Below are 27,829 nucleotides of genomic sequence, written 5' to 3'. Positions count from 1 at the left end.
CAATAATACATTTTAAGGTCAGATTAGTTGCCAGTAGCTGTTCCCAGAGGCTAAGACACTACAGTGTCCCCAGAATCCATTCCAGGGTGGCTTTCCCCCTGGCCTCCCTCTCTCACTGTACCGTCTGGGCAGACAAGCCTGCCTCCTATTCCTTTCAAGGAAGGTGGCCCCAACAGGTTCCTTCCTGAGGCTGCTATCTCACTGCAGTGGGTTTTGTTAGTGAAAACAGACTGTGCTTTTCCTGACACAGGTAATGGAGTGGGGCCTGTGTAGGGAAAGCAGCCATGTGTGGGCTGGGCACGTGAAGGCCTGACAACTCTGCGGAGGCCCGTGGGTGAAGACCTCAGGTGTACTCTGCCCAGACTCCAGCATTCTTAAACACAGCAGTGGCAGATCAAGCCAGATGTCCCCCAGAGGGGAGGTGAACAGCAGCCTGTGGTCTGAGCAATGCTGAGCTCTTCTCTGGTTCTCTCTGACGGGCCGGATGTATGTCCCAGGTTGGCCAGGCTGCACTGGTTGCTAACGGGCGACTCCTGTGTGTCCACGTGGCCTCAAGTTTCTTTGCAAACAACCTCGCCACAGCCACTGAAGGTTAACAAGGCAAGAAAGGGCAGCTCTGTGGTCTCCTGTCAGCCTGATCTGAGGCTCTCTCTCACTCTCTAATTAAGTTCAGGTTCTGACCCACACTCCCAGCCCCAGGAACATCCCAGCATGTTTCTCAATAATCTTTGTTTTTAAAGCAGTAAAAAGGCTATGTGCAGAGAGGGGGAGAGAGAGAGATAATTATGTTTATCGAGTTACAATTTACATAAAGTAAAATCTACCCTTTTCAGTGTACAGTTCTGGAGTTTTTGCATATGGTTATATAAGTGCCACCGTCATCAAGATAATATTTCCATCACCCTAAAAATTCTATCTTGTGCCTTTGTAGTCAACCCCTCCTCTGCCTCCAGCCTCTGGCAACCACTGGCCTGTTTTCCTTAGTGCCACTTTTGCTTTTCCTTAGTGCCATGTACAAGAAATGATAGAAAGCCTTCTTTAACATCCTTATTCAAACCAACATGTACCTTGCCCAACTCTCTGTTAGCACATCATATTCTTATTTTTTTCCTCCAGAACACAACATTATTTGAAAATAAACTATAGCCGTGATTTTCTTGCCTGTCGTCTGTCCCTGGAATGTACACACCCACTAGAATGGGAGTGCCAGAACTTTGCTTCATCTACCACTTCATTTCTAGGGTTCAGAACACTGCATGACACCATGGAACTGTTCAGTAAATATTTGTTGAATGAACTGCAAACTGAATGAGGACATTGGAGCTTCCCCCAAACTTCTTTATGCTTAGGCAGATCTCATTAATAAAAGATTATTTCCTCCCACAAAATGTGTTAATCCGAGCATGGCTGTGTTGCCAAAGTAGATGGCTTACCTGCAAGTAATACAATGAGAGGTAATTAGACTGATCCAGATTATGAGTCATTCGCTTTGTGGATGATTAGATTGCCCTGTATAGAACTGGCTTCAAGTGAGTAAAATGGAAGTAACGTTAGTAACTATTTCATACTGGTGTTATGAAGATTAAATGACTTAAAGTAAGTGAAGCATTTAACAGAGTAGCTCTCAACTGGGAACTATCTTTGCCCACCCCAGAGACTTCTTGAATTGTCTGGAGACAGTTTTTTGTTGTCAAAATTGGGGTGGGGAGGGTTGCTAATTGTATCTGCTGCTCAGCATTCTACGATGCACAGGACAGCTCCCTGCAAGGAATTATCCAGCCCTAAATGTGAATTGATGCTTTTGAACTGTGGTGTTGGAGAAGACTCTTGAGAGTCCCTTGGACTGCAAGGAGATCCAACCAGTCCATTCTAAAGGAGATCAGCCCTGGGTGTTCTTTGAAAGGAATGATGCTAAAGCTGAAACTCTGGTACTTTGGCCACCTCGTGTGAAGAGTTGACTCATTGGAAAAGACTCTGATGCTGGGAGGGATTGGGGGCAGAAGGAAGAGGGGAGGACAGAGAATGAGAACTGAAATGTTGGTAGTGCCATTCCTGAGAAACCCTGAACTAGAGCAGTGTCTGGCACACAGAAAGGGCTATATTTGTGTTTGCTGTTATTCAATTCAGTTCATTTCAGTCGCTCAGTCGTGTCTGACTCTTTGCGACTCCATGAATTGCAGCACGCCAGGCCTGTCCGTTCATCACCAAATCCCAGAGTTCACTCAGACTCACGTCCATTGAGTCCAGCCATTTCATCCTCTGTTGTCCCCTTCTCCTCCTGCCCACAATCCCTCCCAGCGTCAGAGTCTTTTCCAATGAGTCAAGTCTTTACATGAGGTGGCCAAAGTACTGGAGTTTCAGCTTTAGCATCATTCCTTCCAAAGAAATCCCAGGGCTGATCTCCTTTAGAATGGACTGGTTGGATCTCCTTGCAGTCCAAGGGACTCTCAAGAGTCTTCTCCAACACCACAGTTCAAAAGCATCAATTCTTTGGCGCTCAGCTTTCTTCACAGTCCAACTCTCACATCCATACATGACCACTGGAAAAACCATAGCCTTGACTAGACGGACCTTTGTTGGCAAAGTAATGTCTCTGCTTTTGAATATGCTATCTAGGTTGGTCATAATTTTTCTTCCAAGGACTAAGCGTCTTTTCATTTCATGGCTGCAGTTATCATCTGCAGTGATTTTGGAGCCCCCAAAAATAAAGTCTGACACTGTTTCCACTGTTTCCCCATCTATTTGCCATGAAGTGATGGGACCAGATGCCATGATCTTCATTTTCTGAATGTTGAGCTTTAAGCCAACTTTTTCACTCTCCTCTTTCACTTTTATCAAGAGACTTTTTATTTCCTCTTCACTTTCTGCCATAAGGGTGGTGTCATCTGCATATCTGAGGTTATTGATATTTCTCCCAGCAGTCTTGATTCCAGTTTGTGTTTCTTCCAGTCCAGTGTTTCTCATGATGTACTCTGCATAGAAGTTAAATAAGCAGGGTGACAATATACAGCCTTGACGTACTCCTTTTCCTATTTGGAATCAGTCTGTTGTTCCATGTCCAGCTCTAACTGTTGCTCCCTGACCTGCATACAGATTTCTCAAGAGGCAGGTTAGGTGGTCTGGTATTCCCATCTCTTGAAGAATTTTCCACAGTTTATTGTGATCCACACAGTCAAAGGCTTTGGCATAGTCAATAAAGCAGAAATAGATGTTTTTCTGGAACTCTCTTGCTTTTTCCATGATCCAACAGATGTTGGCAATTTGATCTCTGGTTCCTCTGCCTTTTCGAAAACCAGCTTGAACATCAGGGAGTTACAGTTCACGTATTGCTGAAGTCTGGCTTTGATAATTTTGAGCAGTACTTTACTAGCATGTGAGATGAGTGCAGTTGTGTGGTAGTTTGAGCATTCTTTAGCATTGCCTTTCTTTGGAATTGGAATGAAAACTGACCTTTTCCAGTCCTGTGGCCACTGCTGAGTTTTCCAAATTTGCTGGCATATTGAGTGCAGCACTTTCACAGAATCTTTCAGGATTTGAAAGAGCTCTACTGGAATTCCATCACCTCCGCTAGCTTTGTTCGTAGTGATGCTTTCTAAGGCTCACTTGACTTCACATTCCAGGATGTCTGGCTCTAGGTGAGTGATCACACCATCGTGATTATCTGGGTCATGAATATCTTTTTTGTACAGTTCTTCTGTGTATTCTTGCCACCTCTTCTTAATATCTTCTGGTTCTGTTAGGTCCATACCATTTCTGTCCTTTATTGTGTTCATCTTTGCATGAAATGTTCCCTTGGTATCTCTAATTTTCTTGAAGAGATCTCTAGTCTTTCCCATTCTGTTCTTTTCCTCTATTTCTTTGCATTGATCGCTGAAGAAGGCTTTCTTATCTCCTCTTGCTATTCTTTGGAGCTCTGCATTCAGATGCTTTTATCTTTCCTTTTTTCCTTTACTTTTTGCTTCTCTTCTTTTCACAGCCTCCCCAAACAGCCATTTTGCTTTTTTGCATTTCTTTGCCATGGGGATGGTCTTGATCCCTGTCTCCTTAAAATGTCAGGAACCTCTGTCCATAGTTCATCAGGCACTCTATCTATCAGATCTAGTCCCTTAAATCTATTTCTCATTTCCACTGTATAATCATAAGGGATTTGATTTAGGTCATATCTGAATGGTCTAGTGGTTTTCCCTACTTTCTTCAATTTAAGTCTGAATTTGGCAATAAGGAGTTCATGATCTGAGCCACAGTCAGCTCCCGGTCTTGTTTTTGTTGACTCTATAGAGCTTCTCCAACTTTGGCTGCAAAGAATATAATCAATCTGATTTCATTGTTGACCATCTGGTGATGTCCATGTGTAGTGTCTTCTCTTGTGTTGTTGGAAGGGGGTGTTTGCTATGACCAGTGCATTTTCTTGGCAAAACTCTATTAGTCTTTGCCCTGCTTCATTCCACATTCCAAGGCCAAATTTACTGTTACTCTAGGTGTTTCTTGACTTCCTACTTTTGCATTCCAGTCCCCTATATTGAAAAGGACATCTTTTTTGGGTGTTAGTTCTGAAAGGTCTTGAAGGTCTTCATGGAACCGTTCAACTTCAGCTTCTTCAGTGTTAGTGGTTGGGGCATAGACTTGGATTACTGTGATATTGAATGGTTTGCCTTAGAGATGAACAGAGATCATTCTGTCGTTTTTGAGACTGCATCCAAGTACTGCACTTTGGACTCCTTTGTTGACCATGATGGCTACTCCATTTCTTCTGAGGGATTCCTGTCCACAGTAGTAGATATAATGTTCGTCTGAGTTAAATTCACCCATTCCAGTCCATTTTAGTTTGCTGATTCCTAGAATGTCGACATTCACTCTTGCCATCTCTTGTTTGACCACTTCCTATATGCTTTGATTCATGGACCTGACATTCCAGGTTCCTATACAATATTGCTCTTTACAGCATTGGACCTTGCTTCTATCACCAGTCACATCCACAGCTGGGTATTGTTTTTGCTTTGTCTCCATCCTTCATTCTTTCTGAAGTTATTTCTCCACTGATATCCAGTAGCATATTGGGCACCTAATGACCTGGGGTGTTCCTCTTTTGGTATCCTATCATTTTGCCTTTTCATACTGTTCATGGGGTTCTCAAGGCAAGAATACTGAAGTGGCTTGCCATTCCCTCCTCCAGTGGACCACATTCTGTCAGACCTCTCCACCATGACCCGCCCATCTTGGGTGGCCCCACAGGCATGGCTTAGTTTCACTGCGTTAGACAAGGCTGTGGTGCTAGTGTGATTAGACTGACTAGTTTTCTGTGAGTATGGTTTCAATGTGTCTGCCCTTTGATGCCCTCTTGCAACACCTACCGTCTTACTTGGGTTTCTCTTACCTTGGATGAGGGGTATCTCCTCACCGCAGCCCCTCCTGACCTTGAATGTGGAATAGCTCCTCTAGGCCCTCCTGCGCCCGCCCAGCCACCGCTCCTTGGACATAGGGTAGCTCCTCTGGGCTGCTCCTGCACTGTCGCAGCCTGGCACTCCTGGCCGCCGCCCCTGACCTCGGACGTGGGGTAGCTCCTCTTGGCCGCACTAAGTGAGCTGGTTGCAGCTGCCCGTGCTAAGTGCTACTATTATTATTTCATAAATGACCCTTTCCTGACAGACAAGTGTTCTCACACAGTCTGAAACTGGGTGTTACAGCACAGTGGTTGAGAGCACAGTCTACTGTCAGGCTCGATGGGTTTGAAGCTTAGCCTGACTGTTTATTAACAATGTGATTTTAAGTACATTATTTGACTTTTCTATACCTCATATTCTTTGCCTATAAAATTGGAATAACAGTAGAAACTCACTCAGAAAGTTGCTGGGAATTGAATAAAATAACCCATATAAAATACTCAATAATGTTGTAAAAATCACAACATTAAGCAACAGAAACCTCAATTAAACAGAGTGAGGAGACCAGAGAGGGGAACTCTCATATCCTGCAATGATAGTAGAGCCCAACAGGAGGAAGAATGGCTCCTCTTCTTACCTGACAATAGATCATCCCATGAGAGACTGTCCCAACTCAGCCAATGAAAAGCCATACCCTCTGTGTTTACTATAGCCTCCCAACTTCCTTCCCCACTCTATAAGAAGAGTTCTCCTCTTCATTTTCGCTGGGGACTTGCTTGTGGCTTGCCATGATTGCAGAGCCTGGATTGCAATTCTTTGCTAATCCTAAGTAAACCTTGCCTTTTTTTTTTTTCTGGAGAACTAATTGGTGGTCTAATTGTTTTTGGTCCACAGTGTGTAGTTGCACATAGTAAATTTTCAGTAAATGTCATTGATTATTTTTTTTAACCTAAAAAGATCTTTCCACAGAATATAGTGACGAGACTGAGAGGAGGCTTCCCTGATGGCTCAGCAGTAAAGAATCAGCCTGCAACACAGGAGATGCGGGTTCAGTGCCTGGGTCTGGAAGATCTGCTGGAGGAGGAAACCCACTACAGTATTCTTGCCTGAAATATCCCATGCACAGAGGGCTACTATCCAAAGGGTTGCAAAAACTTGGACACAACTGAACACATGAGTACATTGCTTTTATTCACCTCAAAAAGATCTTTCCACAGAATACAGTAAAGGAATTGGGGGTAATTTTGACAAGAAAAAAAAATAGAAAAAATATTGTTCATGTAAAGTATTACAAATGTGTATTTCATATGATAAGAGATAACTACACAGGCTTTAAATTCAAACCATAATTTTTAAGACTGTTTCTTATTACTTTTTAATGTATTTGATTTTTGGCTGTGCTGGGTCTTCATTGTTGCATGATGACTTGCTTTAGCTGCGGCGAGTGGGGGCTTCTCTCTAGCTGTGTTCAGGCTTCTCATTGTGGTGGCTTCTCTTGTTGGGGAGCACAGGTTCTAGGCGCTTGGCCTTCTTTAGTTGTGGTGCCTGGGCCTAGCTGCCTCTCAGCATGTGGAATCCTCCCACACCAGAAATTGAACCCATGTCCCCCGCACTGGTAGGTAGATTCTCAACCACCAGACCACCAGGGTTGCGGTTATAAATTTTTAAAAACTATGTTGCTCTTTCTGGTAAGAGCAGCTCCTTGAGATAAAGGATTCTCTCATTAAAGAATAAAATTGCATCTAGCACACAACATAAAATTATTAAGACTTTTTCCCATTAGAGTTATAGATGTACTAAAGTAATTCCAGAACCCCAGTCTCAGATACAAAATATAAACTTAGGGAAGTTTAATACTGGAGCAGAATCAACAATATCTTGGGTTTTAAGTTTATTAATGTTTTATTCCTTCACTGAAGTAGGAGGGTACAGTCCACAGTGGGTGAGTAACGCAGATTTGTAGTCTTTCTCCTTTTATAATCTAATATTTGTGAAGGTGCTTTGGAAATTGTCACAAAATGGGGGAGGAAAAATCCCAATATCAATAACCTCAGATATGTAGATAACACTACCCTTATGGCAGAAAGTGAAGAAGAACTAAAGAGCCTCTTGATGAAAGTGAAAGAGGAGAGTGAAAAAGTTGGCTTAAAGCTCAACCTTCAGCAAACTAAGGTTATGGCATCTGGTCCCATCATTTCATGGCAAATAGATGGGGAAACAGTGAAACTGTGGCTGACTTTATTTTTCTGAGCTCCAAAATCACTGCAGACGGTGATTGCAGCTATGAAATTAAAAAATGCTTACTCCTTGGAAGGAAAGTTATGACTAACCTACACAGCATATTGAAAAGCAGAGACATTACTCTGTCAACAAAGGTCCGTCTAGTCAAGGCTATGGTTTTCCAATCGTCATGTACGGATGTGAGAGTTGGACTGTGAAGAAAGCTGAGTACTGAAGAATTGATGCTTTTGAACTGTGGTGTTGGAGAAGACTCTTGAGAGTCCCTTGGACTGCAAGGAGATCCAACCAGTCCATTCTAAAGGAGATCAGTCCTGGGTGTTCATTGGAAGGACTGATGTTGAAGCTGAAACTCCAATACTTTGGCCACCTGATGCGAAGAGCTGACTCATTTGAAGAGACCCTGATGCTGGGAAAGATTGAGGTCAGGAGAAGGGGATGACAGAGGATGAGATGGTTGGATGGCATCACTGACTCAATGGACATGGGTTTGGATGGAATCTGGGAGTTGGTGATGGACAGGGAGGCCTGGCATGCTGCGGTTCATGGGGTTGCAAAGAGCCAGACACGACTGAGTGACTGAACTGAACTGAATACAAAACAAAAAGGAACATGACAACCTGGGAAAAATGTTTGCAACACATATAGCAAAAGATACATATTCCCAATAGAGAAAAGAGGCCGCTAAAGCAACAAGACTATGAGTCCAAAAAAGACATGACGAGGCAAATCACAAGAGGAGAAATTCAAACTGCCAGAAAATCTGGAAAATATTCAGACTTACTAATAATCAAAGAAAAACAAATTAAAACAAGTTTTTCATTCTTTTTTCATTTCAAATTGACAAAGATTAAAAGAATAAAATGGCCAGCATTAAGTGTGGTGATATAGGGCAATCTCATCCACTGTGAGCAGAGTATAGGTTGACACAATTTTTTTGGAGACAGCTGTCTGTATGAGTTAAGAACCTCAAAAATCTTCATACTGTTTGTCTTCATAATTAAACTATGTAATTATACTTGCACAAACATGCATGCATGTGACTACTCACATTGTGGTGTTATATAAAGAAAATTGTGATGATATAAGTGGAGTATGGTTAAATAAATTTTGATCTATCCATGGACCATTAAAAATCAAATAATCTTTAGAAATAACTTATTTCGCAGGTCTTTCACATTTTGCTGACAGAGAGGTGATGGTACAGAAATATGAGAGAGAGAAGAGCACAGATGCACGGGGGAAACATTTTAAAAAGAGTGCCCTTTACCCTTACTGCTTCTCAAGCTCTGGGAGTCCCTTGGGCGCTCACAATTCCTTAGGGTAAATATCCACACTGAATTCTAACAATGTCAGAGTCACACACTTAGAGGTTTAGAGCTTAACACATCTCCGTCCTCCAAAGTCACAAACAACATTGTTAAAATTTCCAAAACATCACTAGATGCTTATCTACTTGTTTCTAACTTTTCGGTTGCTTCAGTTCTGCCTTCAAAATAAAATAAAAAGTTAGATAAAATCCAAAGCTCAGGAAGCAACAGTTAGAACTCAACATGGAACAACAGACTGGTTCCAAATAGGAAAAGGAGTACATCAAGGTTGTATACTGTCACCCTGCTTATTTAACTTATATGCAGAGTACATTGTGAGAAACATTGGGCTGGAAGAAGCACAAGCTGGAATCAAGATTGCTGGGAGAAATAACAATAACCTCAGATATGCAGATGACACTACCCTTATGGCAGAAAGTGAAGAGGAACTAAAAAGCCTCTTGATGAAAGTGAAAGAGGAGAGTAAAAAAGTTGGCTTAAAGCTCAACGTTCAGAAAACGAAGATCATGGCATCTGATCCCATCACTTCATGGCAAAGAGATGGGGAAACAGTGGAAACAGTGTCAGACTTTATTTTTTTGGTCTCCAAAATCACTGCTGATGGTGATTGCAGTCATGAAATTAAAAGATGCTTAGTCCTTGGAAGGAAAGTTATGACCAACCTAGATAGCATATTCAAAAGCAGACATTACTTTGCCAACAAAAAGTCCATCTAGTCAAGGCTATGGTTTTTCCAGTGGTCATGTATGGATGTGAGAGTTGGACTGTGAAGAAAGCTGAGCACTGAAGAATTGATGCTTTTGAACTGTGGTGTTGGAGAAGCCTCTTGAGAGTTCCTTGGACTGCAAGGAGATCCAACCAGTCCATTCTAAAGGAGATCAGTCCTGGGTGTTCATTGGAAGGACTGATGCTAAAGCTGAAACTCCAATACTTTGGCCACCTCATGCGAAGAGTTGACTTATTGGAAAAGACTCTGATGCTGGGAGGGACTGAGGGCAGGAGGAGAAGGGGTCAACAGAGGATGAGATGGCTGGATGGCATCACCGACTCTATGGACATGAGTTTGAGTGAACTCTGGGAGTTGGTGATGGACAGGGAAGCCTGGAGTGCTGCAATTCATGGGGTTGCAAAGAGTCAGACATGACTGAGCAACTGAACTGAACTGAACTGAACTGAAAATCCAAAGTGAGCACAACCCATATTTATTTATTTCTAAGGTACTATCAGGAGAAGGCAATGGCACCCCAGTCCAGTACTCTTGCCTGGAAAATCCATGGATGGAGGAACCTGGCAGGCTGTAGTCCTTGGAGTGGCTAAGAGTCAGATATGACTGAGCAACTTCACTTTCACTTTTTACTTTCATGCATTGGAGAAGGAAATGGCAACCCACTCCAGTGTTCTTGCCTGGAGAATCCCAGGGACAGGGAAGCCTGGTGGGCTGCCATCTATGAGGTCACACAGAGTCGGACACGACTGAAGTGACTTAGCAGCAGCAGCAAGGCACTATCGGATAAGGTAATGGGAACCCACACCAGTATTCTTGCCTGGGAAATCCCGTGGACAGAGGAGCCTGGTGGGCTACGGTCCATGAGGTCACAAGAATTGGACACAACTTTGTGACTAAACCAACCAGCCAATCAAGGGACTATCATTTTAAGTTGGACACCTTCAAGAAACTGCAGCCTAATTCTTAAATTTTAGTGATTGGTGATGTTTAAAATGCAAGTATGTAGTGATGTATTTTATGTGGCAAGTTTCTGTAATAAAACATTTCAATGGACGAATTATGACAGTCAGAAAAAAGAAAGATACTTCAACCCTTTTCACCCTTGCTATTGAATCTTGGAGAATTTGACTCAGGGGATACTTGGAACTTGTTGATTATTGTTCTGCTAACCCTTTAAGCAGTTAGTAACTGTAGGCAAAATTATCAAAAATATTTATAAAAATTAGATGAAAATATAAGCGAACAATTGAGGACAATAAAAGATTCCTGAAATATCTGAGGGCATATAATAATTTTCTCATGATTTTCTAAATCAGAGATGACACACTGGTATCCAGCAGATGGATTGTAGGCCAGTTATGAGACACTCCCAGGTGGCACAGTGGTAAAGAATCTGCCTGCCAAGGCAGAAGACGCGAGTGATCCAAGTTCAATCCCTGGGTCAGGAAGATCCCTTGGAGTATGAAATGACAATCCACTCCAGTAGTCTTGCTGGAAAATTCCATGGAGAGAGGAGCCTGGCAGGCTACAGTTCATGGAGTTGCAAAGGGTTGGACACGACTGAGCACGCAGCATGCATGGATGCACATGAGACCCTGATTCCCTCCATCCTCAGAGCAGCCAGGCATGACCTGGGACTAAGGGACCCTGGACTGGTCTCCTGACATCCACCATGTATACAGCACCAGAGAAAGCCAGCTGCAGAGAACATGAAACAGTCCATCACTGACAAAGCACCTATGGAGCTGCTACGGAAGTCTGTTTTCCAGATGTTCTAGGATAGGATTAGCAGCCTAAGTTCATATTGGGTGGAAGAGGGTAGGAAGGAAAGAGGTAGATCTACAAGAAATACTATCGCACATGCACAAAACTCACAAATCCATAGAATTTAGTAGGGACGAAAGAATTAGTAAATGAACTAAAGCAGTGTTGTTCATAGAAAAGGACAGATACTAACAAAAAGTAGTTTCGGTAAAATCAAAATTAAAGAGGAAAAACATAGAAGAGGTTTAATTGCTCTTATAGGGAAATTCATCCAGGAATTCAACTGACAATGGTTTTATGTCAATTAAATACTTTCTTGATCAATTTCATCTTCATTGGTAAAGTTATGATTGGAATGTTTGTATTCATAAATGAGACTTAGAATGTCTGAGGGAATCAAAACAGGGTGAAAATGGGAAGTAGAGGCTCCACTGAGCACTTAGTGGCACCTGTGAGAACTTGCACAGGGTTTCCCACCCATCCCTGCCAGCATCTCTGCTGGAGACACTGCCTGACCTGTAATCTGGTGTGTCTCAGTCCATTAGCTGGTGCAGGCCATAACTCTCATCAATTCCTCTCTTCCTTTGAATGGTCCTCACTACTGTTCATAAGTCTTATATTTGAAGTCATACTCCAGTTTTGACTGTTCTTAGACTCAAGTCCTAAAGTCCCTTAATCCATGATTCCAATTTGTCCTTCAACTTGTTGCACCCAGTCAGAAGAAAAATAGTTAATTCATATTCATAATATATATTCACAGGACAACCTTTGTTTCCTGATTCCTATCCCCAGCTCACCTGTTGTTCCATAGAGCCTAGGGCTGGGTGGGTAAGAACAAGAAATAGGATAAATGGAAATGGATGGGTGGTGAGAGTACATGATGAAGTGAGCAGGAGAAAAGATTGGTGATATCTGGTGCCACTTTTCTTTTTTAAAGTCAGAAAACAAGAACATGGGAATAAAAGTACTTGTTTGTACCTTTTCTTTATTCACCATGATTTTTGCCCACTCTTTATTAATGTTCTAAAACAATGCATTTTGTTTCACTTGGATTGTCATAATGAAAGATCTTTTTTTTTTTTAAAGGGGAACTGAACATGTGGGTTCTGTAACAGTAATCACATTGCTTTAGGTTTAATGAGTCCCATTTTACTGCTTTTGGTGGTGCAGTGGTAAAGACTCCACCTTCCAATGCAGGAGCTGCAAGAGATGCGGGTTTGATATCTGGGTTGGGAAGATTACCTGGAGAAGGAAATGGCAACCCATTCCAGTACTCTTGTTTTGAAAATTCCATGGACAAGGAGCCTGGCAGGCTATAGTCCATGGAGTCTCAAAGAGTTGGACATGGCTGAACACACACACATACAGTGTAGAAAAGTAAAACCAGAATTTTACAGGTCTTTAGTTTATCCTTATATTTTGTGCTATTTACTATTTTCTAGACATATATTTTTTTGAACACCAGAATACAGGATAGTGCCTAGCACTTAAAAAGGGGTCAATAGGGAATTCCCTGGCAGTCCAGTGGTTAGAACTCCATACTTTCACTGCCAAGGGGCAGGAAACTAAGATCCTGCAAACTTGTGACCTGGCAAATAAATAAATACATAAGGGTTTCAATAATCACTTAATAAGTAAATGAATGAATGATGTTTTTACAACTGGACATAATAGACGTTCATCATTTCATTTTTGATGAGTATATTGTGGGTTTATATTTACTCACACAGATTGGTAAGCATAGGAAAATAGCTTCAGATTTAGATGAGGACAAACCCCTTTACTTCCTGATACTGTTCCTTCACTCTTTCTTATTTGGAAGACAGTTTGAAAGTGCTTGTTACAAAACAGTCTTCTTAGTGGAAAGTGACTCAAAATGAAGAAGTCTCAGTTCTAGGTCTCCTTTTTACAAAGTCTTACCCAAGAGGAAGTGAGCATGAGGTAAACTGCATAAACTTAAAGTGCCGCAGAGATGAAACGTAAACCAGGAAGAAACATGCCATCAGTATGCTTGATGGGAACACATGTACCATGTGAAGAGACATGACAAAAACAGCCCTCCTTAAATTACTTTTGGCCATAGTGATCACGTTTATTTTAATTTTGCCAGAATATTTCAAGGCACCAAAAGGTGAGTAATTACTATTTACTTTTCCTGTATTAATTTTTTAAAATTATATCGGTTAATGGAAAGGCCTTATTTTTGGCTACGTGCTGTGAGTGCTGATGTTCTATGTCTTGAAAGCTAATAAAATGAGATTGTAATTTTAGTTGACTTTTACATGGTACAGTAAACTTACAGTACTTAGGTACTGTAGCATGCAATAATGAAGTGAAAAAAATGAAAAGAAATACTTAAAATCTGTAGTCTCGGTTTCAAACATTGAATTTACAACAATTTCACCATATGATTTTGCTCTTTGAAAGTTTCCTTCAAAACAGCTTTAAATATGCTTTTACATCCTGGAATTACTTTATAAATAAAGTAACATTTACTATGTTAAAAAGTGCTTGCATTCCTTTCCATTACAACTATTTCACACAAATCGCTTACTGTTACTTTTTTAAAAAAAAGTATAAAGATTTTTTCCAAAATATAGCTAAAATAAGATGGGTAAAAATTTAAGTGGCTGTATACCTGTGTATATTTGTAATTAGAGAATGATGGGGTAAAATTATCTCTGTTTATATTTCAGAAAATTGTAATATTGCTGAAACCTAGAGTAGGAAAAGAAATAGATGTAAATTTAAACTACTTTTATATGTCAGTAAGATTTGAAAATATATTAGCATGATTATTGAATGGTAATTATGCTCCCTAGCATTTTATCTAGAGAAGGAAATGGCAACCCACTCCAGTGTTCTTGCCTGGAGAATCCCAGGGATGGGGGAGCCTGGTGGGCTGCCATCTCTGGGGTCTCACAGAGTCGGACACGACTGAAGCGACTTAGCAGCAGCAGCATTTTATAAGAAGAAAAATTAAAAAGAAAATGCTGTATTCTGTCATTAAAAAGTTATCATATGAATTGATTAAAATCAGAGAAAACCTTGTATTTAATGACTTTTTATAATGATTATTGTTGTATATACATATACTAAGTGACTTGATGACTACACTGTTGTTAATTACATTTAGTGACATATTGCAAGGGTTATTTAATGTTGCATATACATGATGTGAAGTAGCAGATAATTTCTTTGCTTAATAAACACTATGAATGTACATTTTGTGAATAATTAAATTTTTCAAATTTCTCTTGGTTTTCTGGCATTATGTTGCTTAGATTAAGCCATCATAGCATATATTTAATTGATCTATTTGGTAATGACTGGTTAGCGTTTTGTGACAAGTAACATGTTAAAAGAGCATGTTAAAAATTATTCTTTGGGGGGCAGATATCTTGACAAATAATCTACCATCATTGATAACAACTTTATACTCTCAGTTTCCTAATTGTTTACAGTAGCTTTCAATACTACATTTACTGCCTCCTAAAACTTAAAATAGCCATGTCTCTTTCCCTGGTCCAAGAGCAATGTCAAACTTTTCTCCAACTCTTTTTGGAGTGATGGATTTATTTGAGAATTTTGTTTTGAAAGAACTCTCCTTGGGGCCAACAAACAAAACTATTTGAAAACCACCATTTTGTCCTGATATTGTTTTGTGGTAGCAGGAATTTTGCACATAAGTGAAAAGTTGATTAGGCAAAATGTTTTACACATATGATAGTATAATAATAATGCTTTATATTTTATAATGGTTTATGGATCACCAGGAGCAAATTTATATAGACTCATTTTATACAGTTCTATATTGATTAAACTAAGGATGTATAAGTATTTTGTCTTTTTTTTGGTGGCAATTTTTAACCACAATAGCTCCTTATGAAATGAGTTGACTTGTTAACCAAAGTATCTTGCAAAATAAGCTACTTAGTAAGAATATTTAGACGGTAAGATAAGAGTGTTCTGCTGCTGCTGCTGCTAAGTCGCTTCAGTCGTATCCAGCTCTGTGCGACCCCATAGACGGCAGCCCACCAGGCTTCCCCGTCCCTGGGATTATCCAGGCAAGAACACTGGAGTGGGTTGCCATTTCCTTCTCCAATGCATGAAAATGAAAAGTGAAAGTGAAGTTGCTCAGTCGTGTCCGACTCCTAGCGACCCCATAGACTGCAGCCCACCAGGCTCCTCTGTCCATGGGATTTTCCAGGCAAGAGTACTGGAGTGGGGTGCCTCTAGAAGTACTAAAATTAACCTTGAGAGTTTCTTCTGTAGTCTTACTCTCCCTATCAGTTACTTGTGTCTCTTTTTCATTCTTATGTTCTATTCACTTTAATATCTAAGATAAATATTATAAAATGATTTTTACTTATAAATTATTTACTGATACACTGTCTTTAGCATGTCAAATGAATTCAAAAGGAATCTTAATGAGGAATAATGTATTCACAAGGTTTAATAGATTTTATTTCAAAATAATAAGCCCTCTGAAGGCCTAAGTTAAAAATAGAGCACTCTGTTTGATCATTTTTCATCAAGAATGTATCTGAGTCTCTGAATAATCATTACTCAGAATATTCAATTATTATAATTACATAGTATAAGCTATTTAGTCTAACTTCTTTGGAAGGAGAACTTCTTTAATGGTATTTGGGACTTGTAATAACTCCGCATTGGTATTCACTGGCAAGAGAGCATATTCTAGCTTTCAGTTTATTGGAAACACATCTTACACTAAGACATAGTAGTTAATATAATGGTTTCATACTCTTATATTGCGTTAGATAACAAAGATACAAAAGGGTGTGGATATATTTTTATTCAGAGCTTCTTGAAGTTAAGAAAACTGGGTTGTTCCAAACAAGAGACATTTTATTAACCCACTTTGGGTGGATTTACAGTCTTTAAGAGAAACAGAGCTCTGGTTAACTCATATAAATCTCAGTGATCTTTTATTTATTTGTTCTTTCACGTATGAATAGTGTCTAACAGTACTAGGAACCCAAGGCTACAAAAATGAAAGGTAATTCTTCCTTCAAAAAATTTTCAGTCAAGGGGAGGACTGACTGGTAAATAATTAAATACAATACTGTAATAATGAAAATAGCAATATAAAAGACACAATGGGAACATAAAAGTTGCTTCCAGTCCTCTCTGGGGGAGGACGTTTCTTCATTTTCATTCACAAAACAAAACAACTGTCAGAGTTCTAATGATCAATTAATATTTCTCCTTAGCTATGTTAGAAGCACTTTCTAAAAGAAGGAATTGTTACTGATTTTCAAATAAAATGTATTCATACTGATATCTCAGAAACTCTCGAGGCCAGAAATTATAGAGTTATGTGAGTATATTCCAGACTGTGGTGAAGAGGACCAGGAATAGCACAGATGAAAACACCACAGACCTAATTTTATTTGTTGTTTTGACTTCTTCTCTTACTTTTAGGCATCAAACTCACATATACTATGTTTATCAGCTTTCATTTTCCTTCCATTTCATATTTTCTGATGGAAATGGCAGTATAGTGAGCAGTGAAATTGAAGAAAACAAAGGATACAAGAACTTTAAATACCTATAAAGGACAGGATAAACCCTGAAGTATATGAGCATATATTCATATTACTTATGTCTTTATTATAAAGACCAGTGTAATCAAGGATAACTGTAATTATTTTGGAAAATTATTATCCTAGTCCTTAAAATATATGTCCTTATTTTCTTATTGGTTTCCAATCAGGTTTGGAATATAATCATGACCATTTAAAAAAGGTTAAAAAGTACATATTTATGCATACATCAGTTCAGTTCAGTTCAGTTCAGTCGCTCAGTTGTGTCCGACTCTTTGTGACTCCATGAATCGCAGCATGCCAGGCCTCCCTGTCCATCACCAACTCCTGGAGTCCACTCAAACCCATGTCTGTAGAGTCAGTGATGCCATCCAGCCATCTCATCCTCTGTCGTCCCCTTCTCCTCCTGTCTTCAATCCCTCCCAGCATCAGAGTCCTTTCCAATGAGTCAACTCTTCACTTGAGGTGGCCAAAGTATTGAAGTTTCAGCTTTAGCATCATTCCTTCCAATGAACACTCAGGACTGATCTCCTTTAGAATGGACTGGTTGGATCTCCTTGCAGTCCAAGGGACTCTCAAGAGGCTTCTCCAACACCACAGTTCAAAAGCATCAATTCTTCGGCATCAGCTTTCTTCACAGTCCAACTCTCACATCCATACATGACATGACCACTGGAAAAACCATAGCCTTGACTAGACGGACCTTTTTTGGCAAAGTAACGTCTCTGCTTTTCAATATGCTGTCTAGGTTGGTCATAACTTTCCTTCCAAGGAGTGTCTTTTAATTTCATGGCTGCAATCACCACCTGCAGTGATTTTGGAGCCCCCCAAAATAAAGTCTGACACTGTTTCCACTGTTTTCCCATCTACTTCCCATGAAGTGATGGGACCAAATGCCATGATCTTAGTTTTTATACTATCCCTGGAGGAGGGAATCGCAACCGACTCCAGTATTCTTGCCAGGAGAATCCCATGGACAGAGGAGCCTGGGAGGCTATAGTCCATGGCATCACAAAGAGTCAGACACTACTGAAGCGACTTAGCACAGCACAGCATACAGGTATTATATACCAAATACTTTTACACATAATAATTATTTTAGCTTATTAAATACTTCAACTCATTAATGGTGAAGTATTGTTCTCAAGACAGACTGTTTTGAAAATCTTTGGGAAGAAAGAATAAATCTAGATAGATAAATTTACTTTGTTGTAAGATTTTATTTCTTGCTGAATTTTCTGAATCATTATGGTTTTTAAATAGCTACTAATGGACATGGATTCATATATATATATCTTAGACGTACATAATGGCAAAAAAATATTAATAATGCTTTTCACTGCTTGGGCAGAATTGGCCTTATCCTCTCATAGGCTAGGTTACAATACCAACAACCCTTACTTGGAAAGCTTTCTAACTACTTGTCTCATTCATTTGCCTTTGTAGATAAATGTTGTCTCTGAATATCTTGTATCTGCCACATTAAAAGGCATTCAATGAGTATTTGTGACTAAGTGAAATTTCTGAGTCATAAAGGAAATAAAAAATATTATAAAGAAAATTAAAATGCTTTCTGAAAGGAAGCATTTCTCATCAGGCCCTCACAACCATCTCTTGATTTAGGTAGGCCAGGCATTATTATCCTCATCTTACTTTTTTGGGGGGGGGCCACACTACAGAGTGGTAAAGAATCTGCCTGCAATGCAGGAGACCTGGGTTCGATCCCTGGGTTGGGAAGATCCCTTGGAGAAGGGAAAGGCTACCCACTCCAGTATTCTGGCCTGGAGAATTCCAGGGACTGTACAGTCCATGGGGTTGCAAAGAGTCTGAGCGACTTTCACTTTCACTTTCACACAGCTTATGGGATCTTAGTTCCCTGACCAGGGATAAAAACTGAACCACCTGCAGTGGAAGCACAGAGTCCTAACCACCATCAGGGGACCCCTTCATCTTACATTTTTGAAACCTAAAATTTCACCACCAACCTTGAACTTTTAGGCTGCGTAGCCTCTGAAATTTTTTTCACAGAATCTTTTACTTAAAGGACATGCATCTCTTTACCTTGAATCATTTTTCTGCTATTGTTCCCCCAATGGAGAATTCTGTAGTGCGGGATATGATAAAAATGGCAGATATTTAGAAGAAAGTTTATAGTTTTAAATTCTTTGATATAAGAAAAGTGAGATAAACCCAAGGTAAGTAGAAGGCAGGAAATAATAAAGACAAAAGCAAAAGTCAATGAAATTGACCTGATATGATATGAAAGAAAGGATCAATAAAGTCAAAAGTTGGTTTTTTAGAAAAGTCTAATTGAACAGAAACACCTCTGGAATGCTTGATGTTTCAGTTTCTTATGGGTTCTGTACAAATGACCACAAACAGTAGCATCAAACAGCACAAATATATTATCTAGAGTTCTCTAAGTAGAAATCCAGCAGAGGTCTCACTGGGCTAAAATAAAAGTGTTAGTAGGGCTACATTCTTCTCAGAGGCTCTAGGAAAGAATACCTTTATTTTCTTGTCTTTTCTACCTCCTAGAAGCTGCCTGCTTTCCTTCGCTTGTGGCTTCTTCCCACCTTCAAAGCCAGTGATAGCCTGTTGAGTTTTTCTTGCATCTGAACCACATGTATGATTACATTATGCCTACCCATATAATCCAGGATAATTTCTCTATTTTAAGAACAGTTCATTAGCAACTTGAATTCCATTTTTCGACTCAATTCTTCTTTGCCATGTCATGTAACCTACTCACAGGGTCTGGAAATAAGGATGTGGATATCTTAGGGAGGCCATTATTCTGCCTGCTAAAACTGAATAATCAAAAAAGAGAAGGCACAATAACTAACTTAGGAATGAAAAAGAGACATAGAAATTAAAACTATAATGAGATTATTATGAATAGCTGTAAGTCAATAAAACATAAAGACACATTTCTAGAAAAATATAACTTATCAGAACTCACTTGGGAAGAAATGGAAAATCCAAGAATTGTAGAATAATTAAGAAAATTGACCAATGGTTTGATTTTCCCTGAAAAATCACTTGGTTCAGATGTTTTTATATGTAAGTTCTGCCAAACTTTCAAGAAATAAATTGAATAGATAAATGTAATTTGTTAAAAACCATTTCAAAAAATATAAAAAGGGAAACATTTTCTAATTTATTAAAAAATTTAAAAATTTTTATTGATTTCTTGTCTTTTCTACCTCCTAGAAGCTGCCTGCTTTCCTTTGTTTGTGGCTTCTTCCCGCCTTCAAAGCCAGTGATGGCCTGTTGAGGTTTTCTCGCATCTGAATCACATGTATGATTACATTATGCCTACCCATATAATCCAGGACATTGTTGCTGGGACATTGTTGCTGCATGCAGGCTTTCTCTAGCTGCAGCGAGTGGGGGCTCCTCTCTAGTTGCAGTGTGCGGGCTTATCATCGTGGTGGCGTCTCTTGTCGTGGAGCACAGGCTCTAGCGCAGGTAGGCTTCAGTAGCTGGCACTCCTAGGCTCTAGAGCACAGGTTCAGTAGTTGCAGTGCATGGGCTTAGTTGCTCCGTGGCACGTGGGATCCTCCTGCACAAGGGGTGGAACCCATGTCTCCTGCATTGGTAGGTGGATTCTTTGCCACTGAGCCACCAGGGAAGCTCTCCAGTTTGTTTGTTTATTGTCCAGGCTGGGTCTTTTGTTGCTTGGACTTTCTAGTTGTGGCAAGCAGGGGCTACTCTCTAGTTGTGGTGCGCAGGCTTCTCATTGAGGTTGCTTTCTCATTGTGGAGCATGGGCTCTAGGGCACTCAGGCTTCTCCGGTTGCAGCATGTGGGTTTGGTAGTTGCGGCTCCCTGGCTCCAGAGCACAGGCTTAATAGTGTGGTGCACTGGCTTAGTTGCTCCAAGGCATGTGGGATCATCCTGAACCAGGGATTGAACCTGTGTCTTCTGCATTGGCAGAAGCCCCTCCAATTTATTTTTTAAGGCTAGTATATCTTAGTATTCAAACCTAACAAAGACAGTACAAAAAAGGCAACTTTACAGCCAATCTCATTTATAAACATAGATTAAAAATCTTTAAACAAAACATTAAGAATCTGATTGCAGCAATGTATAAAAATGATCAAATTAGATTTATCCCTGGAATGCAAGATTGAGTTAGCATTAGAAAATCTAATAATGTAATTCACTATATTAACTGATTAGAGAAGAAAGCCTATATAATCATCTCAATACTTGTTGAAAGAGCATTCAATTAATATATTCAACAGTCTTTATAATTAAAAACTCAGCAAACTAGGAATAGAAAAGAACCTTCTTAAAGTGAAATGGGATATCTAAAAATGATTATATATCACTCTCAGTAATGAATATCATAAGCATTATTTTTAAGACCAGGAGCAAACAAGGATGTCCACTCTCAACACTTCTATTCATCATGGTACTGGAGGTCCTAGTCAGTGCAGTAAGACAACCAAAAGAAATAAAATGTGTAAGGAGTGAAAAGCAAGAAATAAAGTTGCAATTATTTGCAGTAAATTAACATATTTATGGTCTTCCCTAGTGGCTCAGTGGTGAAAAATCCACCTACCAATGCAGGAGACAAGGTTCAATCCCTGGGTCAGGAAGATCCCTTGGAGAAGGAAATGGCAACCCACTCCCGTATTCTTGCCTGGAGAATCCCATGGACAGAGAAGCCTGGAGGGCTAGTCAATGGGGTCACAAAGAGACAGACACAACTTAGCAACTGAGCGCAAGCACGAAGCATATCTATATAGAAAACTCAAAAGATTTATAGGAAAAATTAAAATTAATAAGGAAGTTTACAAAGTGATAAGAAATAAAAAATTTATATTCAAGAGTCAATTGTACATCCACCTATTGCTAACAAACAGAAAACATATTTCTTAAAAAATACTGTCGGCAATAGCAACAAAAATTAAGGTACCAAGGAGGAAATCTAGCAAAAGATGTATGGGACCTTGATGGTGAAAATTTGGAAATTTTATTAGAAGATATCAAAGAAGACCTATAAAAGTAGAGAGAAAGAAAGGAAGAAAGAGTGATAGGAGTAACTCAATGTCATATCTTTCTTCTCCAATTGATTTTGAGATTCAAGTCAGAATCACAGCTGGGTTTTTCACCAAACTTAATAAGCTGATTCTAAAATTTATTGGAAAGAACAAAGGATCAAGAATCACTAAGACATTCCCAAAGAAACTGAACAAGGTTAGGGGATTTTTCCTATGAGATATAAAGACTTCCCTGGTGGCTGAGACGGTAAAGAATCCACCTGCAATGTGGGAGACCTGGATTCCATCCCTGGGTCAGGAAGATCTCCTGGAGAAGGGAATGGCAACCCACTCCCAGCATTCTTGCCTGGAGAATCCCCATGGACAGAGGAGCCTGGTGGGTCCATGGGGTCGCAAAGAGATGGACACAACTGAAGGGACTAAGCACACATAAAAGCTTTATAAAGCAAAAGAAATTAAGTTCACCAGATGTCTTTGCCAAGAGAAGAAAAAATTTGGAACCCGGGAATACAGTCATACATACATACATGGATATTTGATAGATTATAGAGATGTCATTACAGATAGTAGGGAAAAGATAGACTACTTAATAATTGCTAGTACAATTGATTATCACATGTGGAAAAAATTAACTTGGTTTCTTACTTTGTACTGTCTTAATTCCAGATAGATTAAGGGTTTACACATAAAAGGCAGAACTTCAAAACTTGTAGACGAAAATGTGAATGAAAATCTTTTTAAAAGAGAAAGATTTCTTAAACAAGATGCAAAGCACAATTTGTAAAGAAAATGATAAATTTAAAACACTCAAATTAAGAGCTTCCTTTAACTAAAAGATCATAAAGAAAATGAAAAAACAAGGTACAAATGATGAGACGATATCTTGATAAAAATGCAAATAACTTCTTAAAGTTTCAAAGAGAAAAGTTGAAAAACTCCTAAACATTAATAAGAAAATGAAAAACAATCTATTAGAGAAATAGAAAAAGTAGGAACTTTTAAACCATGATAAGATTCCACTTAACATTCAACAAATTGTCAAAACTTCAAAAGCTTTGGCTAAGATATGTGTCAATGAGAACCTTTCTACACTGCAGGTGGGCAGATAAATTGGTACAACTTCTTTGTATAATGATTTGGCATTTTCTAGTGAAATCAAAGATGAGCATACTGAATACCTGGCAATTCATTCAGTATGTATGCTAGAGAAACTTCTGTAACTGCGTACTAGGAGATATGTTCATGAATATTCATTGTAGTGTTATTTAAAAATAAACTTAATTGAGATATAATTTACATATGATAAAATGTGCCACTTTTAAGTGTAAAGTTGAGGTTTGACAAATTTTTATTCTCCCACTAACAATACTGCTTTTCATTTTTTAGAATTTCATATAAAATGGAATCACATTAGTATGTAGTGAATCGTATCTGGCTGCTTTCCCTTGGCATAAAGCATTTGAGATTCTTCCATGTTGTTGTTTGTATCAGCACACTCTTCCTTTTTGTTGCTGCATAGAATTTCATTATGTGGATATGTCAGGAATTATTTATATATTCACTAGTTGTTGGTCGTTTGGGTTGTTTCCAGTTCTTGGCCGTTATAAATTTCACAAGTGCCATGAAGCTTCCTATACAGGTGTTTGTGTGGACATATGTTTTTATTTCCCTCTTGTAGATTCCTAGAATTATTGGGTCATGTGCTAAATGTATGGTTAACTTAAAGAACATAAAAATATCTTCCAAAGTGATTGGAAGATGTGTTATCTACCAACAACACATGAGAGTTATGGGTCAAAGCAATATTATCCAGAACAGCAAAAATAGAAACACCCCAAATGCTCAGTCAGAAGAATATATACATAAATTGTAGTATATTCTTTCAAAGATACCACAAATAATTAGTACAGCAATATGCAGCAACACTACTAAAACACATTAAGCAAAAAAAGCGAGTCATAGATGACTACCTACAGTATAGTCCCTATATATGGAGAAGGCAATAGCACCCCACTCCAGTACTCTTGCCTGGAAAATCCCATGGATGGAGGAGCCTGGTAGGCTGTAGTACATGGGGTCACTAAGAATCGGACATGACTAAGTGGCTTCCCTTTCATTTTTCACTTTCATGTATTGGAGAAGGAAATGGCAACCCACTCCAGTGTTCTTGCCTGGAGAATCCCAAGGAGGGGGGAGCCTGGTGGGCTGCCGTCTATGGGGTTGCACAGAGTCAGACACGACTGAAGCACTGAAGCGACTTAGCAGCAGCGGCAATCCCTATATATGTATATAATTTGCTAATGAAACAATGTTATTTAGGAATATATACATTTTGGAAAGACTAAGATGAAGCAAAAGAGTGATAAACACATTTTCATGATGGTGTTTAAACTCTGGAAAAGGAGTGTGTAGGGTGGGATAGGGTACTTCAGAGATGTTGCTAATATTCTGCTTCTTAATCTGTGTAATAGATACATGGGTGATCGTTTATTTTTATTATTCTTTAACTGGAGCAATATATTTTATTTTCATATATACTTATATATGATAAATATTTATAATAAAAGTTCAAAAAGAAAATAAAGATAGTTCATGTTTTTGTTGCTTTTCTTTAAAAAGAAAAAATAATTGACTTGGCCTTTGTCCTATACTGTAACTTATTTTCCTAATTCTACTTAGTATTCTATATCATTACCTTGAGAGATTACAGTCTTAGTACTAGAGTAATTCTGGTATGCATTTTTCTATCCCTGGAAGTGAGAATTTAGATGTGTGACTCTCAGCAATATTAATAGCGGTAGTTAAATTCATAAATCCTTGCTCATGAAGATGAGATTATGACCCACAATAACAAAATATGATTGAGTAGAATTCATTTATTTCTTAAAATTATACTAGGAAAGGATGTGTCCTATATTTATTTCTTTCCTAATTGAATTATTTAAAACTAAGATTAGGAACCCATCATAAAATGACCTCATAGCCAAATGTAAAGGATATACCATCAGTTCTAGAAAGCCCAGGTTGTCATTTATTGGATAAGAAGACTGCAATACTGACAGCAAAAATTTCTCTATCTCCCTTCTAGGTTATAATATAAGAATATCAAGTTCAAGAAGTTGAAAATTTCATAAGATGAAAAGCATCAGTGAGGAAAATGGAGAGAGGGCAAGAAATATGGTTTTCATGTGTTTTAGTAATACAGAAAAGCCATAAACTACAGATTTGCATCAGATAGTGAATTCCTATCATCTTACTGGAACAGTTATTGAAGACAATTTTTTTTAATTGTTATTGATTCAATTACAGCTTTGTTTAGAAATATATTGAAACATAACAAAACTGTATATTTGAGTAAAATACAATCTATGCCTCCCCAAACTTTTATAGCAACTCAAGTGTGAAATGTGTTTATAGCTGGAAATTACCTGTGAAATATTACAGAAACAATTTCAAACACAGGGGGCTAGAAAATGAGCCTTTAATTTATTAAATCATCAAAATATAATCATCAGTAATGAAACAATTATAAGAGTATAATTAAAGTACAAATTCCACAAGTAAAAAATGTGCCTTAATATCAATCAATAGTTTCATTTTCTTTTAAGTTTGAATCAGGACGTATGACTAGGAGAAATCACTCTTAAAAATGAAGCAATTCTTTCATTGTGCTCCATATTATTTAGAAAAATTTTTAAATGTGATTATGATTATGAAAAATGGTAAAAAAAGACACATAAAGATGGAATTGAACATGTCAATTATCAATATTTTCTCATCCTAGTAAATAGCTGTCAAACTGAGAGTATCTGAAAGAGAGGTTACCTATTCCTTAGTTCATCATTACTGCTACATAGGGATTCCCAATTTTTACATGGTGAGCTTTAATTACTTGTGTGGATTAAATCTTAATCCATCATAAATAAAGGGTAAATTTTTAATTTCTACTTTGGGATATGGGCTTGTATTTTAATAATATATACTTGTTTTCATATATATTGTATCATTTGATGCTACTATAACCCCACAAGATTTGCAGGATCTGGTTATTATCTCTATTTTGCTAATGAGAAAATGAGACTTGTGGAGATGAAGTGAATCGTTCAAGTGTCTCAGTTAATAACAGATATAGCACTAGAGTCTTTGTCTTTTGCTTTAAAATCAGTCTTCTTTCTATTAGGCCATTAATTCTATATCTGATACTTGTCTGTAGACAAAATGTAAAAATTATGATATCATCTATTAAATTTCATCTTTGGAGATTAAGTAGGTTGAATAATGGTTGCCCAAAGATATTAGGTGTCAGTTCCTGGGAACCTGTAAAAGTTTCCTTGTAAATAAAAAGGGTCTCTATAGATGTGGTTAATTTTAGGATCTTGAGATGGGGAGATTATCCTGCCATATCCAGGTGGGATCTACATCCAACCGCAAGTTTCAGTTTCAGAGGGAGATCTGATACAGACAGAGGGCAGAAGATGAAGATAGAGAGAAGAAGGCAATGTGACCACGAAAGCAGAGATGAGCGCTGTGGTCACAAGCAAAGGAATGCCAGCAGTCTCCCCGAACTGGAAGAGGTGCGAGGGACAGATTCTTCCTTCGTGTCTTCAGAGGGAGTGTGCTCCTGGGAACATCTGAATTTTAGACCAGTGCCGGGAGCCAGCGTGAGGAATCCCACCCGTGACAAGGTCATGCGGCAGAGGCCTTGATGGGCAAGGCGAATCAGGCCTCAGGGTTTCCCCCTGGTATTTCCTGAGCAGGTACCCCCCAAAATAAGAATCTGCCTGCCTTATTGTACTTTTCTACCTTTCTGACACTCTCTGGAAAAAGTTAATTCAGGGCTTCAGTCTCCTGCAAAAGAATGTCTGGGCTTAAAACCCCCTCTGATAACTCTCTAACTTGCCTAACAGGTTCCCCCGGACCTTTTACAGCTTGTGAACTGCTTACAGCCCCCCAACCATGAGAGGCACTAAGCTTAAAGCATCTTAAAGATACAGAGCCTTTTTCTAAAGAGCTAAAAATCATATTGGTGACGGATTTCACTGTTGACTCAATGATTGCTGCCAGGCCTCCATAGTCTTTATCTTTTAGGCACCTGGGAGGATGTTAATCAATGTAAACGGGATATGGAAAAAGATATACAATAGTTTTGATGTTAGCAACACTAGACTTTTGAGTTAATTACTCTTCTTTTGTTATAAATCACTGTACTCCTTTTACTTGTTATAAATTGCTGTATCTTTGCTATGTAAGAATGTAACTTTATTTAGTGTTTTCTGAGAGTGGCACCAGACTTTGGGAAGATCAACACAAATAAGTCTTCTGGTTGACAAACCCTTACCAGAAAAAAGGCTGTAAAATGTTAATTGGCCCTTTTGGCCAGAAGATGATGTAAATTACCTAAGACAGATATGCAGAGAGAAAAGCCTGGTTTTGATAAGAGTCTGGGCTGCTAACGTTGCATAATTTTGTATTACCCATAGATCTCTATGTACATTCAAAAAGGTATAAAAGGCCTTGCTAGACAATAGAGGCCCGGCCAGTCATTGGAAAGACTGGTTTCCCCTGTGTCTCCTCTTTACTCTAATTTCAGGCTGAATTCCCATCTGGGGCGTGGAGGCTCGCCATGTCTACTTACTTGTCCCGGCTTCTAAGATCCATGAGAGAGGGAGCCCAAGGTGGGACACTCTCCGATATTCAAACGGATGCCGGCGGCCTAAAGCAGATGGTGCAAGCTCCTTGTCTGGAACTTTATTGGCTTTCCACGTAAACCAAGTTATTGAGCCTCTTTTCTCCACTTAATTTTCCTA

General features: G+C 38.9%; 2 protein-coding genes across 41 annotated transcripts in view; one reads left to right on the top strand and one right to left on the bottom strand.

The window, feature by feature from the left end:
- KLHL5 (kelch like family member 5) overlaps positions 1–27,829 on the bottom strand; it is a 148,196-nt gene that overhangs the window by 102,348 nt on the left and 18,019 nt on the right. The window lies entirely within an intron of this gene.
- Positions 13,184–27,829, top strand: part of TMEM156 (transmembrane protein 156) — a 62,514-nt gene continuing 47,868 nt past the window's right edge. For 25 of the 40 annotated variants that reach the window (XR_011257735.1, XR_011257725.1, XR_011257731.1 and 22 more), the window contains exon 1: positions 13,300–13,572. Coding sequence is in view for 7 of the 40 variants with exons in the window: in XM_069593907.1 (XP_069450008.1) it covers positions 13,485–13,572 (88 nt within the window). In the remaining 33 variants the exon portion in view is untranslated. Of the gene's footprint in view, positions 13,573–27,612; positions 27,786–27,829 lie in introns of all 40 variants that reach the window. The other 15 variants (XR_011257740.1, XR_011257741.1, XR_011257739.1 and 12 more) reach the window with 6 other exon arrangements.

Source organism: Ovis canadensis, chromosome 6, assembly GCF_042477335.2.
Source record: "Ovis canadensis isolate MfBH-ARS-UI-01 breed Bighorn chromosome 6, ARS-UI_OviCan_v2, whole genome shotgun sequence".
NCBI lineage: Eukaryota > Metazoa > Chordata > Mammalia > Artiodactyla > Bovidae > Ovis > Ovis canadensis.
This window is presented reverse-complemented; position numbering and strand designations above follow the sequence as displayed.